General features: G+C 40.0%; 1 protein-coding gene across 3 annotated transcripts in view; it reads left to right on the top strand.

Moving 5' to 3' along the window:
• The first annotated feature begins 733 nt into the window (after positions 1 to 733).
• LOC118558680 (butyrophilin-like protein 2) overlaps positions 734 to 25,650 on the top strand; it is a 55,997-nt gene continuing 31,080 nt past the window's right edge. For 2 of the 3 annotated variants that reach the window (XM_036129192.1, XM_036129189.1), the window contains exons 1-5: positions 734 to 938; positions 2,266 to 2,586; positions 4,326 to 4,333; positions 5,651 to 5,681; positions 18,033 to 18,311. In XM_036129192.1, coding sequence (XP_035985085.1) covers positions 863 to 938; positions 2,266 to 2,586; positions 4,326 to 4,333; positions 5,651 to 5,681; positions 18,033 to 18,311 — 715 coding nt within the window. In that variant the 5' untranslated portion in view covers positions 734 to 862. The remainder of the gene's footprint in view (positions 939 to 2,265; positions 2,587 to 4,325; positions 4,334 to 5,650; positions 5,682 to 18,032; positions 18,312 to 25,650) is intronic. The other variant, XM_036129190.1, reaches the window with a different exon arrangement.

Raw genomic sequence — 25,650 nt, 5'->3', positions numbered from 1 at the left:
GTCTGGGCTGCAGGCAGGCAAGTCTACTGCCTGCACCCTTTTACTACAGAAGCCACGCTGCTGTAACACGTGCAGAACATGGCTTAGCCTTGTCTGGCTGAAATAAGCAGGTGTGACTGGTGAAATGTAAACACCTTTCCAAAATTACCAAAAAGGAATTCAGCGCAAAGATGTTGGCAAATACTTGGCTCCTCTATGAATATTGTGGCCCTTTGATGTACCCTTAATAAGAAAAATCCATATCCTCCACTGGAGCAGAGATGGCATTTGATGTGATAACTCAATGAAACACATTTTATTCTGAAATGGAGAAACTTTCATTATTTTGTGACTTTTTCCAGAATCACCTTGAGCAGTGATTCAGACCCATCTGTCAAAATCTGCTCCATAACCAGACTCAGAAACACAAAACACTCCAGGAAAACGTGAGCAAAAGCTTGAACCCAAAACGCTTTAAAATTATTTACTGTTACGCAGCAGTGGAAGTAAAAATCCTGCCTCATTTCTAGTTTCTCCTTTATAAAGTGTTTTTGATTAAGTCTAGAACTATCAGCAATTCTTAAATGTAAATAAACATCCCAGAGATAAGTCTATATCCACTCGTATTTGTTTGTGATTTTCAATGATTTATTTGAACTGTTCTTTCGCCAGGATGGAATGATGCAACACAGCTAAAGAATGCAATAATTTTTAAAACACTTGTATATACACCCTGAGATGTATAGGCTCTGCACCGGAAGGCTGAGTTTTTATTGCTCATGGGAAACTGAAAGTTAAAGATTCAGTCAGACTGAGAGGAGAGGAGAGGCTCCACGGTGTTTTACAGAACGCTACGATTGTTAGCAGGCAGATTAAAGCAGCGATGGAGATGGAGCTTATTTTACTGCTGACCATCTGCCTTCTGATGTTTAGTGGGAAAACGTTTGGTAATGAAACCGGTAAGAAAAACAAAAATGCTTATAGTATAATTTTATTCATTAGTGTTTTCGGATATTTTTTGGATATTTGTTAATAATGTTGGGTAATTTTTACCAAAGCATTTTTGTCAATTTTAAATCATCTGCTTGAAATGTAAAAGTCTGGACCGTGGCTGTTTGCTGCAGAAATAAGCCAGTCGGCACACCTTGGTCTAGCGGTGGTTCAGGATAATGAGAACGCTGCATCATCCTTCACAGCAGACGTGATGCTAGCAAAGAACAGCAAATAGGCTGAAATCGGAGGCAGCCGCTCATTTGATCATATTTTCAGAGAATTTATCGACAATTTAAGAAGTCTTTGTCAATGAATGATGGATCGCACTTCAGCCTTGCTGTGCGATCACCCCGATAAGAATTTGCTCAGGCACACAAGGAAATGATTGCGTTTATCTGGCCTCATGCTCGTGTTTTTCTATCATGCTTGTAAAGTAGAGATTACCTTTTATTGAGTTTAAATGTTGCATAATTTGTGTCGCAGCAGAGAATCTGAAGGGGAGGATGTGCGCTGCGTCTTTAAAAAAATACATCCATTTCCTGTAATCTATACAGTTCGTGTGCTGTTTACCTAACGCTGCTTACTGGTGCTTCATCTCTGTGCCCAAAAAAGGAGCTCTGACTTCCGGTGTTTTTACAGAAATAAAACTTTGAATCATCTGAGGTGGTTTGGCTTCAGTTAACTCTCATAGTGGAAAGCTTTTGTCTGTTTAATTGATGAAAACAGAAATGAACAGCTTTAATCTCTTACCATCTATTGTTAAAGTGTGAATAAACTATACCATTATGCTGTTAAAATATAGTAAATTTAAATAACTAAAATTGAACAAGCAAATATGAATGAAAAATAAGCTTTTAATTAATTCAGTTCATAGATGTTATTTTCTCAGCAACGTTCATTTATATTGTTCCAACAAAGCTGTAATACCAGTTTGTCTGGTTAATGTGGACGGCAGGCAGAGGTTGTGTAATAAATAATATTTGTCAGACAAGCTGCTACAAGAACTTAAAAAGATAAATGCATCAAGTTTTTTAGGTTCTGTTAACCATGCAGTAATGTTACTCTGTGGACACATGAGGGCAGTAAAGGTATCTGCCTTAAACTTCATAGAACTCCACACTTTTTTGTGTGGGTTTCTTTTCTTTTATAAGAGGAAACCAACCATACGTATAACCCTCATTTAATATGGAATAAATACATTCAATAGTACTTTCTTTCTGTTAAATGCTATCAGGCTGACTAACTTTTGAGAATGTGTGAAGACTTTTAAAGATGCATGTTTCTATTTTTCAGGTCATGTCAAGATTATCATCAAGGAAGATGAGGATGTCATCCTACCTTGCTCTCTCAAAACAATTCATGAAGATGACGAAACAATTTTTGACTGGAAAAAGGATGGCAAGGATGTATTATTATATGAGAGTGGCACAGTTAACCCTTCCACTCAACATGATCAGTTTAGAGGTCGGGTCTCTCATTTTCGAAATGGGGCAAAGTCTGAAAATGCTTCAATAAAAATAATAAAAACAAAGGTGACCGATAGTGGACATTACACCTGCTTTGATATTATCCAAAGTCCTCCAGAGAAACGTAACCAAGTTGTGCTTACTGTTGGTGAGTATTTTATGGAACACTTAGACTAATTAGTTTATTTATTTACATCACCAATTAGTACCTATTTGTCTGCAAAAGTATTAAAATGACCACAGAACTCAAGTCAAATTGCTTTTACATAGAACTAAAATCCCAGTGTGAATTACTGACAACCCTCAGAACAAGTTCTGCAAAAGATTTATCAAATAAAGTAATTTGTTTTCAGTTGGAAAATGTAGTTGTGTATTGTGACCTTGATGTATTGTCATTAATTTTCTCTCTTTTGCTTCTTAGATTTTAGGTGGTATTTGGTTGTCATGTAATTTACCATTTTCAACTGGTTTGCGTTTATTTATCTGGCCCAGATACCATAAGCTTACATTTAGTTATTGTTGCTATTTAGTAATGCTACCTGTTCCCTGAGGAGATGTAAATACCCAACCCAGGATGATAAGGCTAGTCTCGTCTGAAAAAGACTTGGAATGTGTATAATATTTCATTTTGTAGCTTCTCTGTTGCAATATTGATGACATTTTTAAATGTGTTGAGGAAAAAACTTTTAGTTTCCTCATCGATTTCAGTTCAGTTCAACTTATTTACATAGCGGCAATTCACCACACGTCTCAAAGCACTTGACAAAGAAGTAAACTTGATTAAATCATACAACCAGATTCCAAGTCATTAGATCCTAGTTATTCCTGCAGCATTCAGAATCTCAATTTAAGTTCAGTTCATTCAAATTGGTTTAAAATTTCCCTCAGGAAACCTCTAAGGAAGGATTGCATCGAGTCACTTACATGCAGCATTCACTCCTCATGAACAGTGGACTGTTGCTTGTGTTGTGTTTTTTAATTTGCAGCAATCCCTCAAACTGAGCTTGTATAACGACAACAGAGAGGAAAACTTTCCTTTAAGGAGGAAGAAACCTCTAGCAGAACCAAGCTCAGTGTGAATAGCTTCTGTTGCGACTGGAAGTTTGGGAAAAGATTTGGGAAATGGCAAACGATTTAATGGTACAAGTAGCACATTTAGAGCCTGATGTTCAAAGTTTCCAAATAAGGAGCATGTGCATGCAGTAAGTGTTGCAGGTGATCTGCAAAGATTGCATCTGAAATGGATGTACAAAACAAATTCAGTCTGCCCCTTTTAAATTATTAAGTTGCTTGTGCTACTGGCAGTTAGAGAGTGGCTGTAGAAGAACAAGTTCTAAGCAATGGGGTTAGAGGTAATGATAATTATTTTGAAAATAATAACAAGATTGATGATAATGATTAATAGTATTTTTATTGCATTTGAACTATCTCAAAGTGCTACAAACAAAGGTAAGACAAAGATAAAAGTCATAGAAAAATCTTAAGGATCAAATATCAATCATAAAACCTGGGAAAAAAAGCTGATTTGTCAGCTCCTCCCTGACCTCCCACTGAAAGAGTCAAGTTCAGGAAGAAGCTGTGCAGTCAGATTTACAGCAAAATGTATCTCTAAACAGCTGGAGTTACCTCCACCAACTCCTCACAACAGCAATTGGATCAAAAATATTCCAAACCAGCCCACATAACTGTGCTTCATATGGAGCTCGTAAAAGATCATTGAACAATCTCTCTTGCCACGAGTTATGAACAGGATATTTCTAATCTTAGCAATATTCCAGAGACGAATCATAGAAACTAACTTATTATGGAATTTTGTCTTATATCCATGTTACTCCCAAGCTGGTGACATGAACAACTATCTAACATATAATTTTCTTTCTCCTACAGAATACATCTTAACCTCTTAGGGTTGATCACGGCCATGTAGCTGTAAACTTTGGATCAGGCACTATGGTGTTTTTTGAAAAACCTGAACCCCTTTTAAATCATAACATATGTGTTATTGTTATAAAGTAAACTAGAGGTGGCTTTCATGAAACGCTACAGACATACTTGTTATCTCAGCAAAGATAGCTTAAAAAATGCAATTAAAACATATTGATTTTCAGATATTTACCCATTTCCAATGTTTACGTTTAAAACACATTAAATTACCTTCAAAAAACAAACAACTCAGGTTTAAACTCACAGAGTAGCTCTGTAGTTTTCTCCACAATAATTGCACAAAATTTGAAAACAGTGTGATACTGTGGATTCAAACAATATAAAGTGCAACACAGCCCATCACCAGTAGATGGACACAGAGTTAACAATCACCATAAAATAGACAATATACTTGGTTAAAACGGGTCTTTCGTATTTCAGAGTCACCAATAATGTAATACCTAACCTAACATTAGATTTCTAACATGTTATTTAAACATCTCTGTTTTTATAGTCTTTAAAGTGATTTAAGTATTACAGATAAGGCACATTTTTACTGTCCATTAGCTCCAACATCAGAGAGGTTTAAAATATTGACTTATATTGGCTATAATGAGAGTCTAGGTTATCGGCATCAATCTCTGGATGACTTTTAGTCGAACCGAGTTTCTTCTGGATGAACGTAGCAGCTCTGGGGGAAGCAGAAACGTCACCGATGAGAGATACTCTCCCCTGATTGGCTGTCTGAGCAAAAACCTTGAAAAACTTAAATGTAGATGCTGCTTGGTTAGTTTCCTACCTGGTTGTTACGATGTCAGAGAAGCTGAACATCATTGGTCAACTATTTTAGAGAAACGTTTAACGCTTACGGATGTTTGTTGGTTCGTAAGTTTGAGTCAGTTCTGATCAGCTGAACGGATTTTGCAGTTTTTTTCCCACAGGTAAATTGACTTCCGCTTGGATTCAAACGGCATAAGCTACTGTGTTAGTTTAGTTTACTTATAGGAACGTGTCACGTTTTTATGTCCGTGTTTTTGACCACATATTTACTAACTAAATGTATTAACTGTGTTGGCACACATGTTATTACTTATTTTTACTGGTGTGAAATAAGACACTGTTTACACGCGCATCGCAAACTACGTAACTGTGGATCGAAAAAAATCAGCATTGACTATAAGCTAACTCGTCTATGTAAAAGTTTACAGTTACACTAAAGCATGCAGTGTATTCTTATTATTGTTAACAAGTAAATATTGGGTCGCATACAACCTCCGCGTTGCATAAGGTTAAAGGACAGAACAGGAGAACAGACAGCGGGTGAGTTACGTTTCAGATGACGTCATCGACGATCTACAAACTGTCATTTTTAATTGTCCATAAACCCAGAAATTTGCTCATCACCGTTATTTAGACTAATACTTGCAGTTATTTGATGGTATTTAAGTAAAAATAACACAAAATTGAAACCTAATTAAAGTCTAAATTAGTTTGTTTACTTGATCAAATTTAGGTTTTTGTGTAAATGTTTTGTGGAGAATGTACATGAGAACATTTCAAGGAAAGATAAACTTATGGAATGACATTTCTATTTCTTAAAACATTTTTAAATAGAGTAATTTATTTTTAATGAAAATCAGGTCTGTAAGAGACATTAATACACTTGTGGTTGAAAAAACAAACAAAAATCCTGTAACAAATTACACACAAACTCAGTGATAGATTTGTAAAATTGTGTGCATATTCACCATGAGACTCATGATCAGACATGAGACAGTAAGGAAATATTAATTGTAGAAAGAAGACAGAGCATAAAATAAAAACATGATTAAACCCATACCAAGTAATTTTCGAGTGGCGCTTTCACCAAGCATAGACCAAGTCTATGATGTGCATAGTCTATTTTAGCTGTTGTTTATGAGAGTGAGAAAGAGAGAGAGAGAGAGAGAGAGAGAGAGAGAGAGAGTAACTGCAACCTGCGACTCACAAAATTTATAGGCGACTTAATAAAAAACAAGCCAGACGTTGCTTATAATATGTAGAATTGGTCACACTTCTGTCACTACACGATCTGTACCGTCGGCTCTTTTGCACATGTGCAAACTGAATAACTTCATGGAAGCCAGTTTTTTGTGTTTCTTTCTTTTTTCTTCTTTTATCTTATATTGGGTGGGATATTTCATGTTGTATTTCATTGTAATTTTGTCAAAATTGTATGATTCAAAGGGAATAACAAAAATACAGAATAAATTAAATCGCATTTCAATGGACGCTTTGACTGCTCTGAACATGTGCAATGATTACGTCACACAGAGCAAAAATGATAATTCATTTGAATATTTTATTTTCTATGACCTTAAAGCTTTTTCCAGAAGTTTGAATATGTGCAAGACCGTCTAACCTTGCTCATCTGCTCTTCAGGGGGATCGCGAGAAAAAAATATTGCAGATCCACTCTGATTTAATTTTTTTCTACTGATGCCTTCCTCTTCTTCTCATAAACATAAACACAGTTCAGTTTTTGCGACTCTCAGCCATGTTCAAATTATACAGTGAGAGCAGCGGAGCTACAATGAATGGCTAACCGCCAACCTAACCGCTAAGCTAACTGGATACATAAACACTATAAGTGTGCATGCACAGCCAGCAAACGGAAACTTGGAAGGAAAGAGCACAGACACGGGTGTTACGTGAATGCGTCAGAATGATTGGCATGTTGGACAACCAATAGATAATGCAATTCCCCCGGACATTGAGGGACAGAGAGGGGTGAGTATATAACATCTAGGGGTGAGAGCAGAAAGAAAACCTTGACAAATGCCCTTAAGACCGAAAATAGAGATTAGTTATAGTTTTTACAGGCCTGCAGCTCCACAGAGAATCATTTTTATAACCTTTTTGTGAATACATAATGTATTGATTACTGTCCGGATGGAAGGACCATTTCACACAGTATATCAAAAAGTGTTTCTGAACAGGATTACCAACTATAGCTTTAACCGTGCACCCCAAAAGGGTTGATCAAAGAATGTATCCGTTTACAGTCTTTTGTCACCTGCATTTATGTTTTTATGTGGTTGCCGTAACAAGGGCTTCCCTTGTCTGTGATGGGTCCACCAGAGACCTCATTGACAGCATTGACACAGGACCTGAAGGCTGAAGTTGGAGTTTGTGTCTTGTAACAGTTCAGTAATAAAGGATGGCGCTTGACCATATAGGGCCCTGAAAGTTAAGTCAGGATTTTAGGATACAGAGTTTCAACCACTCTTTCAAATGTGCAACCAAAAGCTTAAAATCTGATATTTTCTATAACAAAAAATGCTTACATTTTATAAATATTATTAGGTTCAAATTATCTTAACAGGTTACTGAGCAGTCTTGGGTTCAGAAATGTAATTGTTACCGTTTTGAATGGGGCCCTTGAAATTGATTTAAGACTAAATCACAGGCTATAAAGCTATATACTTCAACAAGGCCCGCGAAGAGCCCAGGCAAACAAATAGATGATGTAATTAGGTCAATAAAACATCAGGAACAAGTTTAAAATAATGTTAATGTTACCTCACTTCTGGTTTCTGAGAGAGAGAGAGAGAGAGTTTGAAAGTTGTTTGTATTTTCCAGTCTTAGAACAAATTGTTTGTTGTTGTTTACAATGGTAACATGGTTTGCAAGAGTTTTATGCAGAGGTGGGCAAATTCGGCTTCAGAAAGTAAAAACTCTGCCTAATTTCCCCTCATTCTGTTCACATAACCTGATGATTTTTATGTTTAGTTCCTTCTATGCTCTGGAGCTGGAATTTCAAATGGTTTGAACTAATCTCTGTAAAGGCTTTTTACTTTCTGAACCTGGATTACCTGCCTCTGGTTGTATGTTAGTTTTATTTCTGTTTCTGATAAGGATGCACTTATCAGTAACTATCCAGCTCTGTGATTTCCTGCTCAAAATAACTATTTCCTGCTGTTGACTTTATATTTTCCTATCGAACCAGCAGATAATAATAATAATTTAACTTTATTGATCTCACAATGGAGAAATTCACTTCTGCATCTTAACCCATCACCCTTGGGGAGCAGTGGGCTGCCACTGTGCGGCGCCTGGGGAGAAATTGGGGGTTAAGTGTCTTGCTCAGGGACCCAGAATGGCAACTTGTGGGAGTTGAACTCAAAACCTCTGGGACCAAACCTCTGAGCTCTAACCACTAGGCCACCACTCCCCCCACTAGATGGCAGTGTCTCTCTCAAACGTGTTAGTTTTATTAGACTTCACTGGATTTAGTCACAGAAAGACTACATATATACTGGGTAAAAATTTATTTAAATATATTTTTATTTTGTAAGTTTCATCATTGTTAAAGAAATTAAAACTTTTCATTGTTATCAACAGAAACAGAATACAAAACAAAAATAGAACCTTTAATTCTGAATGGGTGGACTGATTTTTGTTCAAACACCCCACTGGAAGCACTAAACCAGTTTTTCTGATATGTTCAGAAAATGTGGCAGTTATGAAAAGTGCCAATGTGAAACGTCATTATGGGACAAAACGACAAAGGTTTTGAACGTACTAACCCTGTCAAATCTCAAATAAGAGTTATAAAAATAAGTATTCAGAAAGCTGAGGATTTCCAGTCCACCAGGATCCTGAGCAACACTTTAACTGCCCAACAACATGCTCATCAATGTTACCTATTAGTTGTTTAGATTTTGTTTCAACACAAAACATAATTTTCTGAGGAAGGGGTTGTCAATGAATGCATGAGTGCAGTAGCTGAAGAAAAAACAAAAACTATAGCTGTGTGATGAAATAAAGCTAATATCCGTGTCAGCATAATTTGCCACAAAAATAAGTGGAATATTAACCAAGGATGTGTTATCTCAGTTAGATGAAGGGATTAGCGGTGGATGAGTCAATTTACATCTGTGACAATGCACAGCTGTTAATTTACGGCAGTTTTTTCCAGCACAGACCTGAGAGTGTACAGTGCATTAGTGTCTGCTCACCCTTCCCTTCGGCGTAGTCCAGGTCACGTTCATGACCCCGTGCAGTCAAAATTCATCACCTATGAAGCAAAGCAGTCATGCATAGCATTAATGTTCCTCAGAGTCAGCCTTCAATCATTGATATCATCTTCAAGCTGTTATCTTTTTATTATCACCTGGTATCCAGGAGTTGCTCTACTATTCTGACCAGATCAAAAATGTCCAACTAATCTAATTGGCCTTATTTCTTTTCATTAACGTAGGTAAGAGTAAAACCTTTAAATTATCCTGGCCTAAAAGACCTCTTGGCAAATGGTTAGCTAAACCCAATAATAAGTTTATTCTTCCATCAAGATATTTTAACATCTGGTTAAAAGGAGAACTATTAGGTTATTAGTGTCTGAGCAGAGGGATATCAAATCTCATTAAAACTTGAAAGTAACTGCGTTTAATTCTACCTCCTCCAGTATGTCTACCACAATTTTTCACTGTCGCTTCAATCCCCAATTTACCATTGTTATTTAATATATTGAGTCATTATGCTAATTTTGCAGTCTTACTCATTTAAGCCTGTAACCTTTGTGGCGCTTTATTGATGTCTGCTGGAGGGCAGATTTTAGCGGCATCCTAATTATTTGTTTCTTATTTGTGCCTCTACTTACTTCAAGATATCCAGTAAATGCAGTGTTCGTGATTTCTCCTTTACATCAGCAAGTAGTGTGAAGTTTCAATTTATTGAGCTTATATTGAAAAATTTATTTTAATTAATTTATCTTATTAACTGTTGATATAATGCCTACGTCAATTTCTTCACTCAAAAGTCTTTCTTATCCTTAATTATTGTTTATTAATCTATATTCTTTTTCCTCATAGTGTCTGAATTGCATACATTTTTCTTACCCATTTTCTTTTAAAGCTTAAACGGCCCCTCTATATATCACACTTTGTTACTACAAATACCAAAGTTTATATGTTGTCAAACCTGGTTATTGTCATATTATTTATTAAGTTTCTCTATGCTTCCATCACAGTCCGACCCTGGGTCTTTCTGCATGGAGTTTGCATGTTCTCCCTGTGCACGCGTGGATTCTCTCTGGGTACTCCAAAAATCCAAAAAAACATGACTTTTAGGTTAATTGGCCTCTCTAGATTCTCCTTAGGTGTGAGTGTGTGTGTGAATGGTTGTTTGTCCGGTCTGTCTCTGTGTTGCCCTGCGATACACTGGCGACCTGTCCAGAGCTACATGCATGCTTCAATGAGGAAAATGAACTTAGAAATGGCTTTAACCAGAACTCAACATCCAAGGAGTTCATTAATTCAGTTTTGCAAACTGAATCCATAGAAAAGGCTGGAAAGGATTATAAAAATTCTTCTATTATAACCACAGTTAAGGGTGAATATTTTACAAGTCTAACATGCTGATGGAAATAAATAGGAAATGCTATCTATGCCATTCTATACACGGAAGGAGAAATCCATGTGAATTGTTTGTCTTCTGCGATAGACAGGGTGTACCCCGCCTCTTGCCCATTGACGTCTGGAGATAGGCACCAGCACCCCTCGCAACCCCAACAGGGATAAGCATGTCAGAAAATGGATGGATAGATGCTTCCATCACGTAAATTAATATTATGGTGCAAAATAATTTTCTTAACCATCCTCCCTATTTCTTCTCACGCACGTCGTATTTTACAAAGCTTACTATATCTAAAAGTTGCATCTGTAAAATAATTAACTTTTACACATTCATCAATGTGTCGTCAAATGTGTGTTTTGTTTTTAAGCGTGTTCAAGAAAATCTGAAGGGAAATGCAGAAGGTGCGTTTGCCAAACTCATCTTTGTTTCTGTAGCCGAGAGGTCCGTTCAAGGTTCTCCAACACCTCTATCTTAGCCCCTGCTATTAGTTATCCATTTGAATGCACTCCGCCAACATTTTTGTCAAAGTTCTTGCAGAATCTAATTTTGTTTAACTACTTCAGAACCAACTGATAATATTATAGGAAAATTATCACTACCCATAGGAGTATCACCTCCCAAGATGTAATTCCAGCTATTCCATTTGACACCAATGTTAAATCTAAAACACTTTCTGAATTCCTATTACAGTCATACGTAGTAGGACATCCATCATTAACCCAAACCAGTGAATGCAATTCAACAAACTCTTCAATGGCCAATCCATTTGCATCTGTCTTTAGACTCCCCCATAAAAAAATATTATGTGAATTGAAATCACCACACCATACAGTCCTTCCTTCCGACTGTTCATTTATTTTATTAAAATCTTGAATGGTCAACTTCTTGCTAGAATTATATAGATTAATCAAAGGCAATACTAGCTGGTGCTAGTATTGGCTTTAAATATATACAGCTTTCCAAATCTCAGTGGGTTTAAGGTTAAACCTTTAAGTGAACTGTTGTACACTTATGTCCAACATGATTATTGATCAGCACAAGCAATGATTTTGAATGTTTCTGAGCATCTAGTGTTTTTTGCAATTATAATAGTTTTCCCCCAGGAATTCAGCACATTGAGAACATTGTCTAAAACAAAGCCAAGAACAATAAACTAATTTTTACAGAAAAAAACAAAACAAAAAATGTATTAAAATCTATGTACATATCTGTTATGTACATAAGGGGCAGTGTTGAATATGTCTGAGTGTGTGTGTACATGGTTGTCCTGTATGTCTCTATGTTGCCCTGGTATAGACTGGCAATCTGTCAAGGGTGTACCCTGCCTCTCGCCTAGAGACCGCTGCAGAAAGGCACCAGCCTCTCCGTGAGCCTGTATCGAAAAGGCTTCATGGAAATCGATGGATGTTTCTTTTTTTGCTCATCCTCAATTGCCTAGATTACATAATCACAGATGAACTTTGAGCTGTTGGTGTAAGTTGCATACTCACATTTAATGTGGAGTGAACAAAGAAGGGAACCAAATCTCAACAGCCCCAGATTTTGCCCTGCAAAACAATGAAACTGGTTTAAGTCAATTTTCCTAAATCTTAGTCAAATAGTAAGATCTTAACAACACCTTTGTTTATTCTAACTACGCAGTTATCCAAGCATTGGATTAAAATTGATCATCTAAACATGTTCCTTCTGTCATGAACGTGTTTTGTTCTACTGCAGCTTTCTAGCCCTTTATTTCATTGATGACAAAACTACTTATATTTGTCCCGCCAAAATATTAAAGAAGGAATAAGTAATAAGGAAACCTAGTGTTTCATATCAAAACAACACATACACATATACTGTTGCCACCAACAACAGCCATTTCCTCAACGGCCCGTTGCTGCTGTGAAATGCCACTTAATTTTTATTTACACAGGAGGATAGGTATATGATGTATTCTATTCTATTCATGGTCTGCTTCTCTTACTGGCTTTCATGTTTAGAGGCTACTGCTTTATCCCAAGATATTATACCAAATGCTGCGCTATGTTTTGGGAATCCTTGAAACTCTCATACCAGGAAGTGAACACGGGCTACACACTGCACCGAAGTAGTTCCGCACTATACCTCTAATTTTGAAAGGAGAAAAAAAATGTTGATGGAGAGGACCAATTGTTCTAAATGAAATCTTCCTTTGATCCCTGGTGAAAAATTAGAATGATTTTAAATGGTTAATTTTACAGTACATTTTTTACTTATTGCTCTTTTAAGTAAAACATTTTACCACACTGTCACAGAGCATGTAATCCATCAGTGCAGTATTTATGATTTACTACACTCTCCATAGGAAAAATTATGTTAACATTTGAATTTTAAAATATAAGCCTGAAGCTTTCCTGGACCATCATCTTTTGTTTTGTTATCAGTATTAACATTTTGGTAAATAAAAACAATACATAAAATGGTATGCATGTTTTACTTTGAGTAAAATCATCTCATCGTTTAATTAGTTTAGTTTTTATATTACATATTAGCCTACATGTATTATTCAGAAAAACAAACACTTGACTATGGGGCGACTGTGGCTTGATGGGTTGAGTAGCCTTCTGGGAACCAAAAGGTTGTGGGTTTGATTCCAGCATCCCCTTGCCACATGTCGATGTGCCTTTGGGCAAGGCACTTAACCCCAAGTTGCCTACCGAGCTGCATCTTGGTGTATAAATGTGTGCACGCATTAGTGAGAGCGACTGGGTGAATGTGGCTATGGTGTACAGCGCTTTGGGTGGTCAGCATGACTGGAAAAGCGCTATATAAGTTCATTCCATTTAATGAATGGTACATGTGGGAGTAATTGCTATCATTTATTTCTTCTAAATATTGCATCTTTAACCAAATCAAAGCTGAATTTTTGGAATAAGAACAGAAAATGTGACAAAGACAGAGGCTCACGTTTGAGCTTACTGTATATTTGTGTTATATTTTTCTGGTTTATGAAGCAACACTTTTTCTGTCTGCATGTACAGTGTGTGCACAATTATTAGGCCAGTTGTAGTTTTGAGGACCAGTTTTATTTCTGAAGAATTACAGTGCTCTTGGTCAATCCAAAATGTCAATAAACCTCAAACTGGAAAATTTAAGAAAGTTTGAGGTGGCAGCCCTCCCTGGGCTGCCACCTTACCGTGGTGGAGGGGTTTGAGTGTCCCAATGATCCTAGGAGCTATGCTGTCAGGGGCTTTAAGCCCCTAGTAGGGTCACCCAAGGCAGACAGGTCCTAGGTGAGGGACCAGACAAAGTGCAGCCCAAAATGCCCCTTATGATGAATACAATTATTGGACCTCGTGTTCCCTCGCCCGGACGCGGGTCACCGGGGCCCCACTCTGGAGCCAGGCCTGGAGGTGGGGCACGTTGGCGAGCGTCTGGTGGCCGGGCTTTTGCCCATGGAGCCCGGCCGGGCTCAGCCCGAAGAGGCGACATGGGTCCCCCTTCCGATGGGCTCACCACCTGTCGGAGGGGCCAAAGGGGTCGGGTGCAATGTGTAACGGGTAGCAGTGGAGGGCGGGGACCTTGGCGTTCCGATCCTCGGCTGCAGAAGCTGGCTCTTGGGACGTGGAATGTCACCTCTCTGGTGGGGAAGGAGCCTGAGCTTGTGCGCGAGGTTGAGAGGTTCCGACTAGAGATAGTCGGACTCACCTCGACGCACCGCTCTGGCTCCGGAACCAGTCTCCTTAAGAGGGGCTGGACATTCTTCCACTCTGGAGTTGCCCATGGTGAGAGGCGCCGAGCTGGGGTTGGCATACTTGTTGCCCCCCATCTCGGTGCCTGCACGTTGGGGTTTTCCCCGGTGAACGAGAGGGTGGCCTCCCTCCGCATTCGTGTGGGGGGACGGGTTCTGACTGTTGTTTGCGCTTATGCGCCAAACAGCAGTTCAGATTACCCACCCTTTTTGGAGTCCTTGGAAGGGGTACTGGAGAGTGCCCCTCCTGGGGACTCCCTCGTTTTGCTGGGGGACTTCAACGCTCACGTGGGCAATGACAGTGGGACCTGGAGGGGCGTGGTTGGGAGGAATGGCCCACCTGATCTGAACTCGAGTGGTGTTTTGTTGTTGGACTTCTGTGCTCGTCATGGATTGTCCATCACAAACACCATGTTCAAGCATAAGGGTGTCCATATGTGCTCTTGGCACCAGGACACCCTAGGTCGCAGTTCAATGATCGACTTTGTTGTCGTTTCATCTGACCTGCGGCCGCATGTCTTGGACACTCGGGTGAAGAGAGGGGCGGAGCTCTCCACCGACCACTACCTGGTGGTGAGTTGGCTCCGATGGCGGGGGAGGAAGCCGGTCCGACCGGGCAGGCCCAAACGCACTGTGAGGGTTTGCTGGGAACGTCTGGCGGAGTCCCCTGTGAGGCGGAGCTTTAACTCCCACCTCCGGGAGAACTTTAAACACGTCCCGAGGGAGGCGGGGGACATTGAGTCTGAATGGACCATGTTCCACGCCTCTATTGCTGAGGCAGCTAGTCGGAGCTGTGGCCGCAAGGTTGTCGGTGCATGTCGTGGCGGCAACCCTCGAACCCGCTGGTGTACACCAGCGGTGAGGGAAGCCGTCAAGCTGAAGAAGGAGTCCTATCGGGCTTTTTTGGCCTGTGGGACTCCGGAAGCAGCTGATGTGTACCGGCAGTCGAAGCGGCAGGCGGCTCGGCTGGTCGCCGAGGCAAAAACTCGGGCGTGGGAAGAGTTCGGAGAGGCCATGGAGAAAGACTTCCGTACGGCTTCGAAGCGATTCTGGTCCACCATCCGGCGTCTCAGGAGGGGGAAGCAGTGCAGCACCAACACTGTTTACAGTGGGGGTGGTGTGCTGCTGACCTCGACTCGGGACGTCGTGTTTCGGTGGGCGGAATACTTCGAAGACCTCCTTAATCCCACCAATACGTCTTCCATTGAGGAAGCAGAGCCTGAGGACTCTGGGTCGGGTTCTCCCATCTCTGGTGCTGAGGTTGCCGAGGTTGTTAAAAAGCTCCTCGGTGGCAAGGCTCCGGGGGTGGATGAGATTCGCCCTGAGTACCTTAAGGCTCTGGATGTTGTGGGGCTGTGTTGGTTAACGCGGCTCTGCAACATTGCGTGGACATCGGGGGCAGTTCCCCTGGATTGGCAGACTGGGGTGGTGGTCCCCCTATTTAAAAAGGGGGACCGGAGGGTGTGTTCCAACTACAGAGGAATCACACTCTTAAGCCTCCCTGGTAAGGTCTATTCAGGGGTTCTGGAAAGGAGGGTCCGTCGGATAGTCGAATCTCGGATTCAGGAAGAGCAGTGTGGTTTTCGTCCTGGCCGTGGAACACTGGACCAGCTCTATACCCTCAGCAGGATTCTTGAGGGGGCATGGGAGTTTGCCCAACCAGTCTACATGTGTTTTGTGGATCTGGAGAAGGCATTCGACCGTGTCCCCCGGGGGATCCTGTGGGGGGTACTCCGGGAGTATGGAGTACCGGACCCTTTAATAAGGGCTGTCAGGTCTCTGTACGACCGGTGTCAGAGTCTGGTCCGCATTGCCGGCAGTAAGTCGGACTCGTTTCCGGTGAGAGTTGGACTCCGCCAAGGCTGCCCTTTGTCACCGATTCTGTTCATAACTTTTATGGACAGAATTTCTAGGCGCAGCCAAGGTGTTGAGGGGATCCGCTTTGGTGACCTTAGGATTGCGTCTCTGCTATTCGCGGATGACGTGGTCCTATTGGCTTCATCAGGGCGTGATCTACAGCTCTCACTGGAGCGGTTCGCAGCCGAGTGCGAAGCGGCCAGGATGAAAATCAGTGCCTCCAAAACTGAGACCATGGTCTTGAACCGGAAAAGGGTAGAGTGCCTTCTCCGGGTTGGGGAGGATGTCCTGCCCCTAGTGGAGGAGTTCAAGTATCTTGGGGTCTTGTTCACGAATGAGGGGAAGATGGAGCGGGAGATCGACAGGCGGATTGGTGCAGCGTCTGCTGTGAAGCGGGCGCTGTACCGATCCGTTGTGGTGAAGAGAGAGCTGAGCCAAAAGGCGAAGCTCTCGATTTACCGGTCGATCTACGTTCCTACCCTCATCTATGGTCACGAGCTTTGGGTCGTGACCGAAAGAACGAGATCCCGGATACAAGCGGCTGAAATGAGTTTTCTCCGTAGTGTGTCTGGGCTCTCCCTTAGAGATAGGGTGAGGAGCTCAGTCATCCGGGGAGGACTCAGAGTAGAGCCGCTGCTCCTCCACGTCGAGAGGAGCCAGTTGAGGTGGCTCGGGCATCTGGTCAGGATGCCTCCTTGACGCCTCCCTGGAGAGGTGTTCCAGGCACGTCCCACCGGGAGGAGGCCCAGGGGAAGACCCAGGACACGCTGGAGGGACTATGTCTCCCGGCTGGCCTGGGAACGCCTTGGGGTTCCTCCTGAGGAGCTGGCCCAAGTGGCTGGGGAGAGGGACGTCTGGGCCTCCCTACTGAAGCTGCTACCCCCGCGACCCGACCCCGGATAAGCGGAAGACAACGGACGGACGGACGGACGGACTTTTTCTGTCTGCATGTACAGTGTGTGCACAATTATTAGGCCAGTTGTAGTTTTGAGGACCAGTTTTATTTCTGAAGAATTACAGTGCTCTTGGTCAATCCAAAATGTCAATAAACCTCAAACTGGAAAATTTAAGAAAGTGAAAGTGAGATTTTGGCTTTCTTAGGAGAATATCTATGTGTGTGTAATTATTGGGCAACTATTAGTGTGCAGAATTATTATGCAACAAAATGAAAAATTAACATTTCCCCATCTCACTTGTTTATTTTCATCCGTTAAAGTGAGAACTATAAACAAACAACTCAAAACTTATAAACATTTCTGACATTTCAAAAAAATAAATCAGTAACTAATATAGCCACCCTTCTTTTCAAGTTAGCAGCCTCCCAGACATAGCTGGTGACGTTAACAGCTATCTAACATGTACTTTCCTTTCACCTCTTACATCTTAAAGGACAGAACAGGAAAAAAAAAAATCTTGCGTTATGTTTATTACGACTTCGACAATCTTCAAAATGTATCTCTTTTAAACCAAGAGACTGCTTCTCAGTTATTTATATCACCACTCATAGTTGTGTTGTCATCTCTGGGTTAAAATAACAAAAATTTCGAACACAGTTAAAGTCTAAATATACCTAAGTTTGTTCATATGTTTTAAAGTTATACTTGCTCAAATATTGGTATGTTTTTGTGCTTCTTCTGCAAATATATGGTGATGAAAATGAATATTTCAAGGAATGTTAATTTTATGAAATCACCTTTCTGTTCACAGGTGCTGTTGCAAAGCCATCAGTCAGCAGGCTCAATGAAAATGATGACTGGGCACTGCTGAGGTGTGAAATTACTGGTGCTTCTCCTAAACCCACTGTTGTCTGGTATGACAGTGATGGAAACAAGGTTTCTGATAAAGAACCACAGGTCATTGAACAAGGAGACCACTATGATGTGATCCTGGAGACCACCGTAACCAAGACAGACAAGTATACCTGCGTAGCCACACAAGAAGGACTTCATCATCAGTTTAATAAAACTACGTCTGTATATATCGCAGGTAAGTTCAACCAAGTGCTAGTTTGATTTTTAAATGTACATTAATTGATAAATTTTTTAAGTTTTCTGTTGTCTTCTGAGTGGACATGAAGAAAATAAAAATGAAAACATTAGTGTTGTTTTTTACCCTTTAGGCCCAGAAGGTTTAGGAGCAATTTCTGCCTGAAATTACATGTCTGATATAAATTAAGTACAGCTCCAAATGTATACATTTTAAATGTAAAATTTTGTTTTTTGTGTGACACTAAGGCATTAAAGAATAGTTTTCAAGCGGAACCACTATTAGAAATGTTTAAACCAAGGAAAATGTAAATTTCTTAGCCTTGCCTAAATATTTTCCAAAATAAACACTGCAAAACTACATGATAACCCTTATGAAAATATAGGAGAAGCCTCAGACTTTGTATATCTACATCTTGATAATAGCTGCAGAAAACCTGAACTGAACCTGAGCTGAAGCATTTTTGTTTCACTAAGGTTTTGATAGGCAGAGTGAGAGTCAGACCTCTGACTTTGGCACAGTTTATTCAAAAGTGCCAAAACTGTTCCAAACTTATAGAAAGGAAGCAAATAAAAGTGCTTTTTTCCATTTTAGGACTCCTTCTGCACACGGAAAACCCTTTGTTAACGCTGTAACACTGCCATATATATATATATATATATATATATATATATATATATATATATATATATGTACATATATATATATTTTTTTTAGTTACTCTAATATTAAATATTTTTCACACAAATATTTTCTGAAAAATTACTTTGCCTGTATCTTAATGGTCAGAATGTCAGCCCCTGGGCCTGGGACAATTGACCCTTTTGTCCCCCCCCTGTCAGCGGGCGTGCCTGCAGGTATCATTTAGTTAAGAAAATTAGGACTCTCTGCTATAAGATGCTTTACCTATACCACAAGGTTATCTTAACCTGCTTTACTACTGAACCAGCTTCTTATCCTGTTGGTGGTGATGAACAAGGCAAGTCCCGAATTTGCCGCAGTCAATCAGTAGGTGGGGTCAAAACACTCTCTCTCTCTCTCTCTCTCTCTCTCACTCTCTCTCCCCTTTTTTTTGTAACGAGTAACTAAACCAAACATTGAAATGTATCATGTGCCAGTTGATGACATCAAATCTAATATGTCAGGAGGGAAAGCAGTTGAAGTCAAATGGTTGAAAATAAACTTCTGTGCAAGATAGTATAAGATATAAAGTGGAATCAATAGGGCAGAATTGTGAATCAATAGTTGTTAAGATCTGGATAGGAAATTGTCAGATTTCAGTGATTAATCCATATAATTCTAGCAAGAAGTTGACCATTCAAGATTTTAATGAAGTAAATGAACAATCGGAAGGAAGGACTGTATGGTGTGGTGATTTCAATTCACATAATATTTTATGGGGGAGTCTAAATACAGATGCAAACGTTTTGGCCATTGAAGAGTTTGTTGAATTACATTCACTGGTTTGTGTTAATGATGGATGTCCTACTAGGTATGATTGTAATAGGAATTCAGAAAGTGTTTTAGATTTAACATGGGTGTCAAATGGAATAGCTGGAATTACATCTTGGGAGGTGATGAGTAATTCTCCTATGAGTAGTGATCATTTTTTCTATAATAATATCAGTTGGTTCTGAAGTAGTTAAAGAAGAGGAAGTACTGATTCCAAGATGGAGACTAAGTAGGACTATTTGAGAATTATTTCAATATTTAGTTAATAAGTAGTGTGATAAACTAGATGAACTCAAAGATTGTGTCTGTTATTGTTAATGCAACTGAAACGGCAATTTCTAGAACAGGGGAAAGAGGAAATAAAAAGTATATTCCATGGTGGAATGAGCAATGCAGTATTGCTATAAGGGGAAGAAATAAAGCTTTTAAATTGGTATACTTTTGAGGCATTAATTCAATATAAGAAAGCACAAGCTATAGTTAGGAAGACTGTTAGAGCAGCTAAGAAGGCATGTTGTAGGCAGTATTGTTATCCTATTGGAAGAGAAACCAAGTTATCTGAGGATATGGAGAGTTATTAATAAAATGTATGGTGTTAAGAAGAACTTTTCCTTACCTGTTCTAGAATTTAACAGGAAAATAGCTGTTAGTAATAAGGAAAAAGCAGAGTTATTAGCTTTTTCATAGTTTCAAAGTTGATTTGAATAGTTTCAAATCAAGATCTAGATATGCCTTTTATATTGTATGAACTGAAAAAAAGCTATTTTTAATGTGAAATAGTCAACATCAGGAAAAGATTGAGATTCTTATATAATGATTAAACATTTAAATTTTATTTCTCTTACTGTTATTTTAAAACTTTTTAATCTGATTTGGGAGACGGGGATTATTCCTGTGGCATGGAAACAGTCGGTTATAATTCCTGTGTTGAAGCCAGGTAAAAATGCAACATACCCTTCAAACTATAGGCTTATAGCTCTTACATCTCAATAAGGGAAAACAAGGGAAACAATTGAGAGAATTGTAACAGATAGAATAGCATATTTTCTTGAAAGTAAAAATTTATTCTGTCCTTTTCAAAGTGGTTTTCGTAAAGAGAGAAATACAATGGATGCGGTACTGTGCCTGGAGTCAGAACTAAGGAAAGCTCAAACAAATAAAGAAATAGTGATAGCTGTGTTCTTTGATATAGAAATGGCGTATGATATGTTATGGAAAGAGGGATTATTGATAAATTAGAAAAACTTGGCATAAGTGGTAAGATTTATTACTGAGTTTTAGATTTTCTGTTTGGTAGAGAAATAGAAGTTAGAGTTAGTGCTGCTTTGTCTACTAGATATATTGTTGAGAATGGTACCCCACAAGGCAGTGTGTGTAGCCCAATTCTTTTTAACATTATGACAAACATTTTTGATGAAATAGATGGTAGTATAGGGGAATCTTTATTAGCAGATGATGGGGTCTGTGGGTGCGGGGACATAATCTTATATATTTGCAGAAAAAGATGCAGGATGCCATTTTGAAAGTGGAAGGTTGGGCAAATAAATGAGGATTTAGAGCTTCAGTTACAAAGTCCCAAGTTATTTGTTTTTATGGAAGTTGTAAGGAAGTTAATTTAAATCTTTATAATGAGAAGCTTGAACAAGTGAATAAAGTGAGGTTTTTAGGTGTGATCTTTGATGAAAAATGTATTTGGAAACAGCAGATAGAATTAGTTAAAAATAAATGTGAAAAAGGGAATAATTTGTTGACATGTCTTTCTGAACAGGAATGGGGACCTTCAAGAGGTGCGCTGTTGGGAGTTTATCAGGCTCTAATGAGATCTTCCTTGGATTATGGGTGTATAGCATATATGGCAGCTGCTGACAGTCATTTGAGAAAACTTGATAGTGAACAAACACAAGGGTTGTGGATATGTTGTGGAGCGTTCAGATCATCTCCTTTAGCTGCTTTGCAAGTTGGAACTGGTGAAATTTCTTTAAGGTTAAGAAGATTAAAGCTAATGTACTGTATGTGTATTGGGTAAATCTACAGTGACATAATTATGATCATTCAACTAAGGTGGTGCTGCAGGACTGTTGGTAACGTCATAAATCTGTTTGTAATAGCTTTGGATGGATTGGGGACACAAAAGCTCAAAATTTCTGTTTGACTCAGTTTTACGGTTCGACGGTCACCAATTCCACCATCGTTATTTATCACACCAGAAGTTGATCTACAATTGGAGGAATTTCTTAAAAAGGGAAAGACTCCAGAATGGGCTATAGTTAATAATTATTTTTGGAAGAATTAAAGATAGTATAAGTATATATACAGATGGATCTAAAGATCCAAATAGTGGCAGAACAGGAGCAGCTGTGAATATTCCACACCATAAAGTTATAATTAAAAAGAGAACAACAGATCATCTAGCAGTTTTTATAGTTGGATAATTTGCCATTATCTTAGCTTTAGAATGGTTTCTTGATGATAATATTAAGGAAGATATGTATTGTTATTATTATGCAGAAATGTATGGGTGTGTGCATACACATGCTGTGTATGTAATGTATAGATAGACATGTACACTTGAGTCTGTATTTTGCAAATTTATGTGATTTTTCTACCGTAGAACCTGAAGCTCTGTGGAGTGCTTCAATTGGTTTATTAATTTAGCTCTATTGTAAATATATGTCAGATTTAAAGGCTAATGCACAGACACAGCATAAAAGTATATGGCATTTGACATTTTAAAAGTCTTAAGCCCCCCCCTTCAAGGGCAGATTCAAGACACCCACTTGGGCTGGTCCGGATGGTCTCTATGGAAGTTCTTGATTAATGTCTTGTCTAGGATGAACCTAGATGGGATCCACAAATGAATCTGGTAGAGATGACAGGTTTGACCCCGGACACATGAAATGTTGGATGGATTCTCATTGTGTGGGGAAGTTGGAGGCGGACGGCCACCGGGTTCAGCACCTTAGAAATCGGGAACGGACCGATGAAGCGAGGTGCCAGCTTCCTGCTCTCCACTCTTAAGGGCAGAACCTTGTCTCGCTGGCACCTCATAGCTGATAACCGGGCCGAGGGGACCTTTGAATCCCTCTCCTGGATGGTGAACACTGGCGGCTGGAACCCAAACACAATATAAAACGGAGAGAGACCAGTGGTGCTAGAAGGACAAGAGTTAATGGCGTGTTCTGTCCAGGGCAACTGACTAGCCCATCTTGTAGGATCCGACTCACACAGGATTCGAAGTTTAGTCTCCATCTCCTGGTTGGCCCTCTCCGTCTGCCCATCAGTCTGGGGGTGGAATCCTGAGGACAAGCTGACCGAGATCCCCAACATGCCGCAAAACTCTCTCCAATACTTTGCCATGAACTGGGGACCCCTGTCAGACACGATGTCCGTTGGAAGACCATGCAGCCGTAAAACTTCACGGGCCAGTATCCCTCCCATCTCTTTGGAGGATGGGAGTTTGGACAGCGTAACAAGGTGGATCATCTTCGAAAATCGGTCGATAATAGTGAGTATAACAGAGTTACCCTCCAAAACGGGCAGACCAGTGATGAAATCCAACGCTATGTTAGCCCATGGCCGAGAGGGTATAGGAAGAGGGCGGAGTAGTCCGGACGGAGGTCATCTTGGGGTCTTGGCCTGGTTGCATTGAGGACATGCTAGAACAAACTCTCTAACATCGGGAGACAGAGATGGCCACCAGAACTGAAAACACACCACCTGAATAGTAGTGGTTTTCCCGGTGTCAGGTTCAAACACTTAAAACATTAATTAACAACACAAGAAGGAGAGACAACAATGAGGTTAGTTTTCAAATAATCTTGCAAGGAGATCGAACCAAGATGCTTAATACAGATCTCCAAATTCGATCTGAAGCAAGTCCGTCGCCTACTCTCTATTAGGAAAATGAATCCCTGGTTCCATTGTGAATCTAAGGGGTATGGGCTTAACATGCTTGGTCCCGGGTCTGTAAGAGAGTGAAAAGTTGAATCGCCCGAAGAAAAGTGCACACCTTGCCTGTCTGGAATTCAGCCTCTTAGCGGACTTTAAGTATTCCAAGTTCATGTGATCCGTCCAAACGAGAAATGGAAGCTTGGCCCCCTCCAACCAATGCCTCCACTCCTCCCAGGCTAACTTGACGGCAAGTAGTTCACAGTCCCCCACATGGTAATTCTTCTCTGCACTGGACAGACCTCTTGAAAAGAAAGCGCATGGATGGACTCTGCCATCCCCCACCTCCTGACTGAGAATGGCCCCCACCCCCGTGCTAGAGGCGTCCACCTCGACAATAAATTGTCTATTAGGGTCGGGGGAAATCAAAATCGGAGCTGACGTAAATAAATCCCTAAGTCTGAAAAAAGCCCCGTCAGCCTGCTCATTCCAAGCAAACTTAATTTTCGAGGATGTGAGGGCATGCAGATGTGCAGCTACCTTACTATAGTTCCATATAAACCTCCAATAAAGTTAGCAAACCCTAGAAATCTCTGATCCGTACTAGATGGTATGCATTTGCATTACGCAGATCCAATTTAGTGAATATTTTGGCCCCTTGAATCTGGTTGAGTTCATCAGAGGAAGAGGGTAGTGATTCTTAACTGTAATCTCATTTAGACCTTGGTAATCTATACAGGGCCTCAAAGAACCATCCTTCCAACAGGAAGAAGCCCACCCCAACACCTTGACCTTCTGCCAATCTATCTGGGGGTTGTGCTTTCTTAACCAAGAGACCCCTAAGACAACAGGTACCTGTGGTGAATCAATGATAAGAAAAGATAATTTCTCTGTGTGATTACCTCCAACCAGGAGTTCAACTGGCTCCGTGATGAGGTAGGAGTGGTTAAGTTGATGACCGTCTAAGGCAGGGGTTTTCAAATTCATTGAATGTGAGCCTCCCCTTGGAATAGGTAAAGATAACCACCCCCCCCCCCCCCAAACTACAAACCTACCACACACGGGTTCCTGCAGTAAATGCATCTTTCTTTTGTGTTCCTAGAATGCTATGTTTCAAAAACAACTGATAGCCCAACGTGTTTTTTTATTTTATTTCTTTTAACAAAGTACATTCATAAAAAAGGCCTATTCATAAAATATACATCCAAATATTTCCATCTTACATGCAACTTTTACTGAAACATCACGGACAGAGGGCTTGGTTTTAAAATTGAACTGTCAGAGCAAATTCATAAACAATTGTTTTCAACAGCAGACAAGCTGAACTAAACAGATGCCAATGTCAAACTGAACTCACGTCAACAGGAGACATCAACTGAAATAATAATAAAAAAGATAACCTGAATTTAACAGATGTTAACATATTCCATATTGCAATGTACTTTTCAGGCTAATTATACACAATTTAGACCTATTGCTATTTTAACAACCGAGCATTTTATTAGATCTTATCTCTTATCTGATGTATTTCTGATGTTTGGCACTTTGTTTCACCTCGTGTTAAAGTGCTCTTTAAATAATGATGACATTCATGATGATTATGATCAGAATAAACTTTTGCATCACTTCCCAGAAGCTGGAAAGTCTAAATACTTTAGCCTAAATATTTTAGGCTAAAATATTACGCTTTTTATTTGTTTTTCTCCAATCCCTCGGTGATGTTTAGTAATTTCTGCCAAAGGCTGCAGCATTTTGATTTAATTCATCTGAATGCAGTATTTGCAAGCCATACTCTGATTGGATGGGAAAAAAACTGTCTGTGGTTGGCTTTAACAGCCGAGCGAGCGCACAGCTGGTGTTGACCGTGGAATGAGCAGGTGCGCGCGAGTAAAGTAGCGCGCGAGCAGATATGGAACTCACCGCGAGGACAGTGGGTTGAGAAGAGTTTTTCAGACCGTGCCAGACCGGTTTTGAGCGTTGTCTCACTGCGCGCTTGGAT

This window comes from Fundulus heteroclitus, unplaced genomic scaffold (assembly GCF_011125445.2).
Source record: "Fundulus heteroclitus isolate FHET01 unplaced genomic scaffold, MU-UCD_Fhet_4.1 scaffold_145, whole genome shotgun sequence".
Classification (NCBI taxonomy): Eukaryota; Metazoa; Chordata; class Actinopteri; order Cyprinodontiformes; family Fundulidae; genus Fundulus; species Fundulus heteroclitus.
This window is presented reverse-complemented; position numbering and strand designations above follow the sequence as displayed.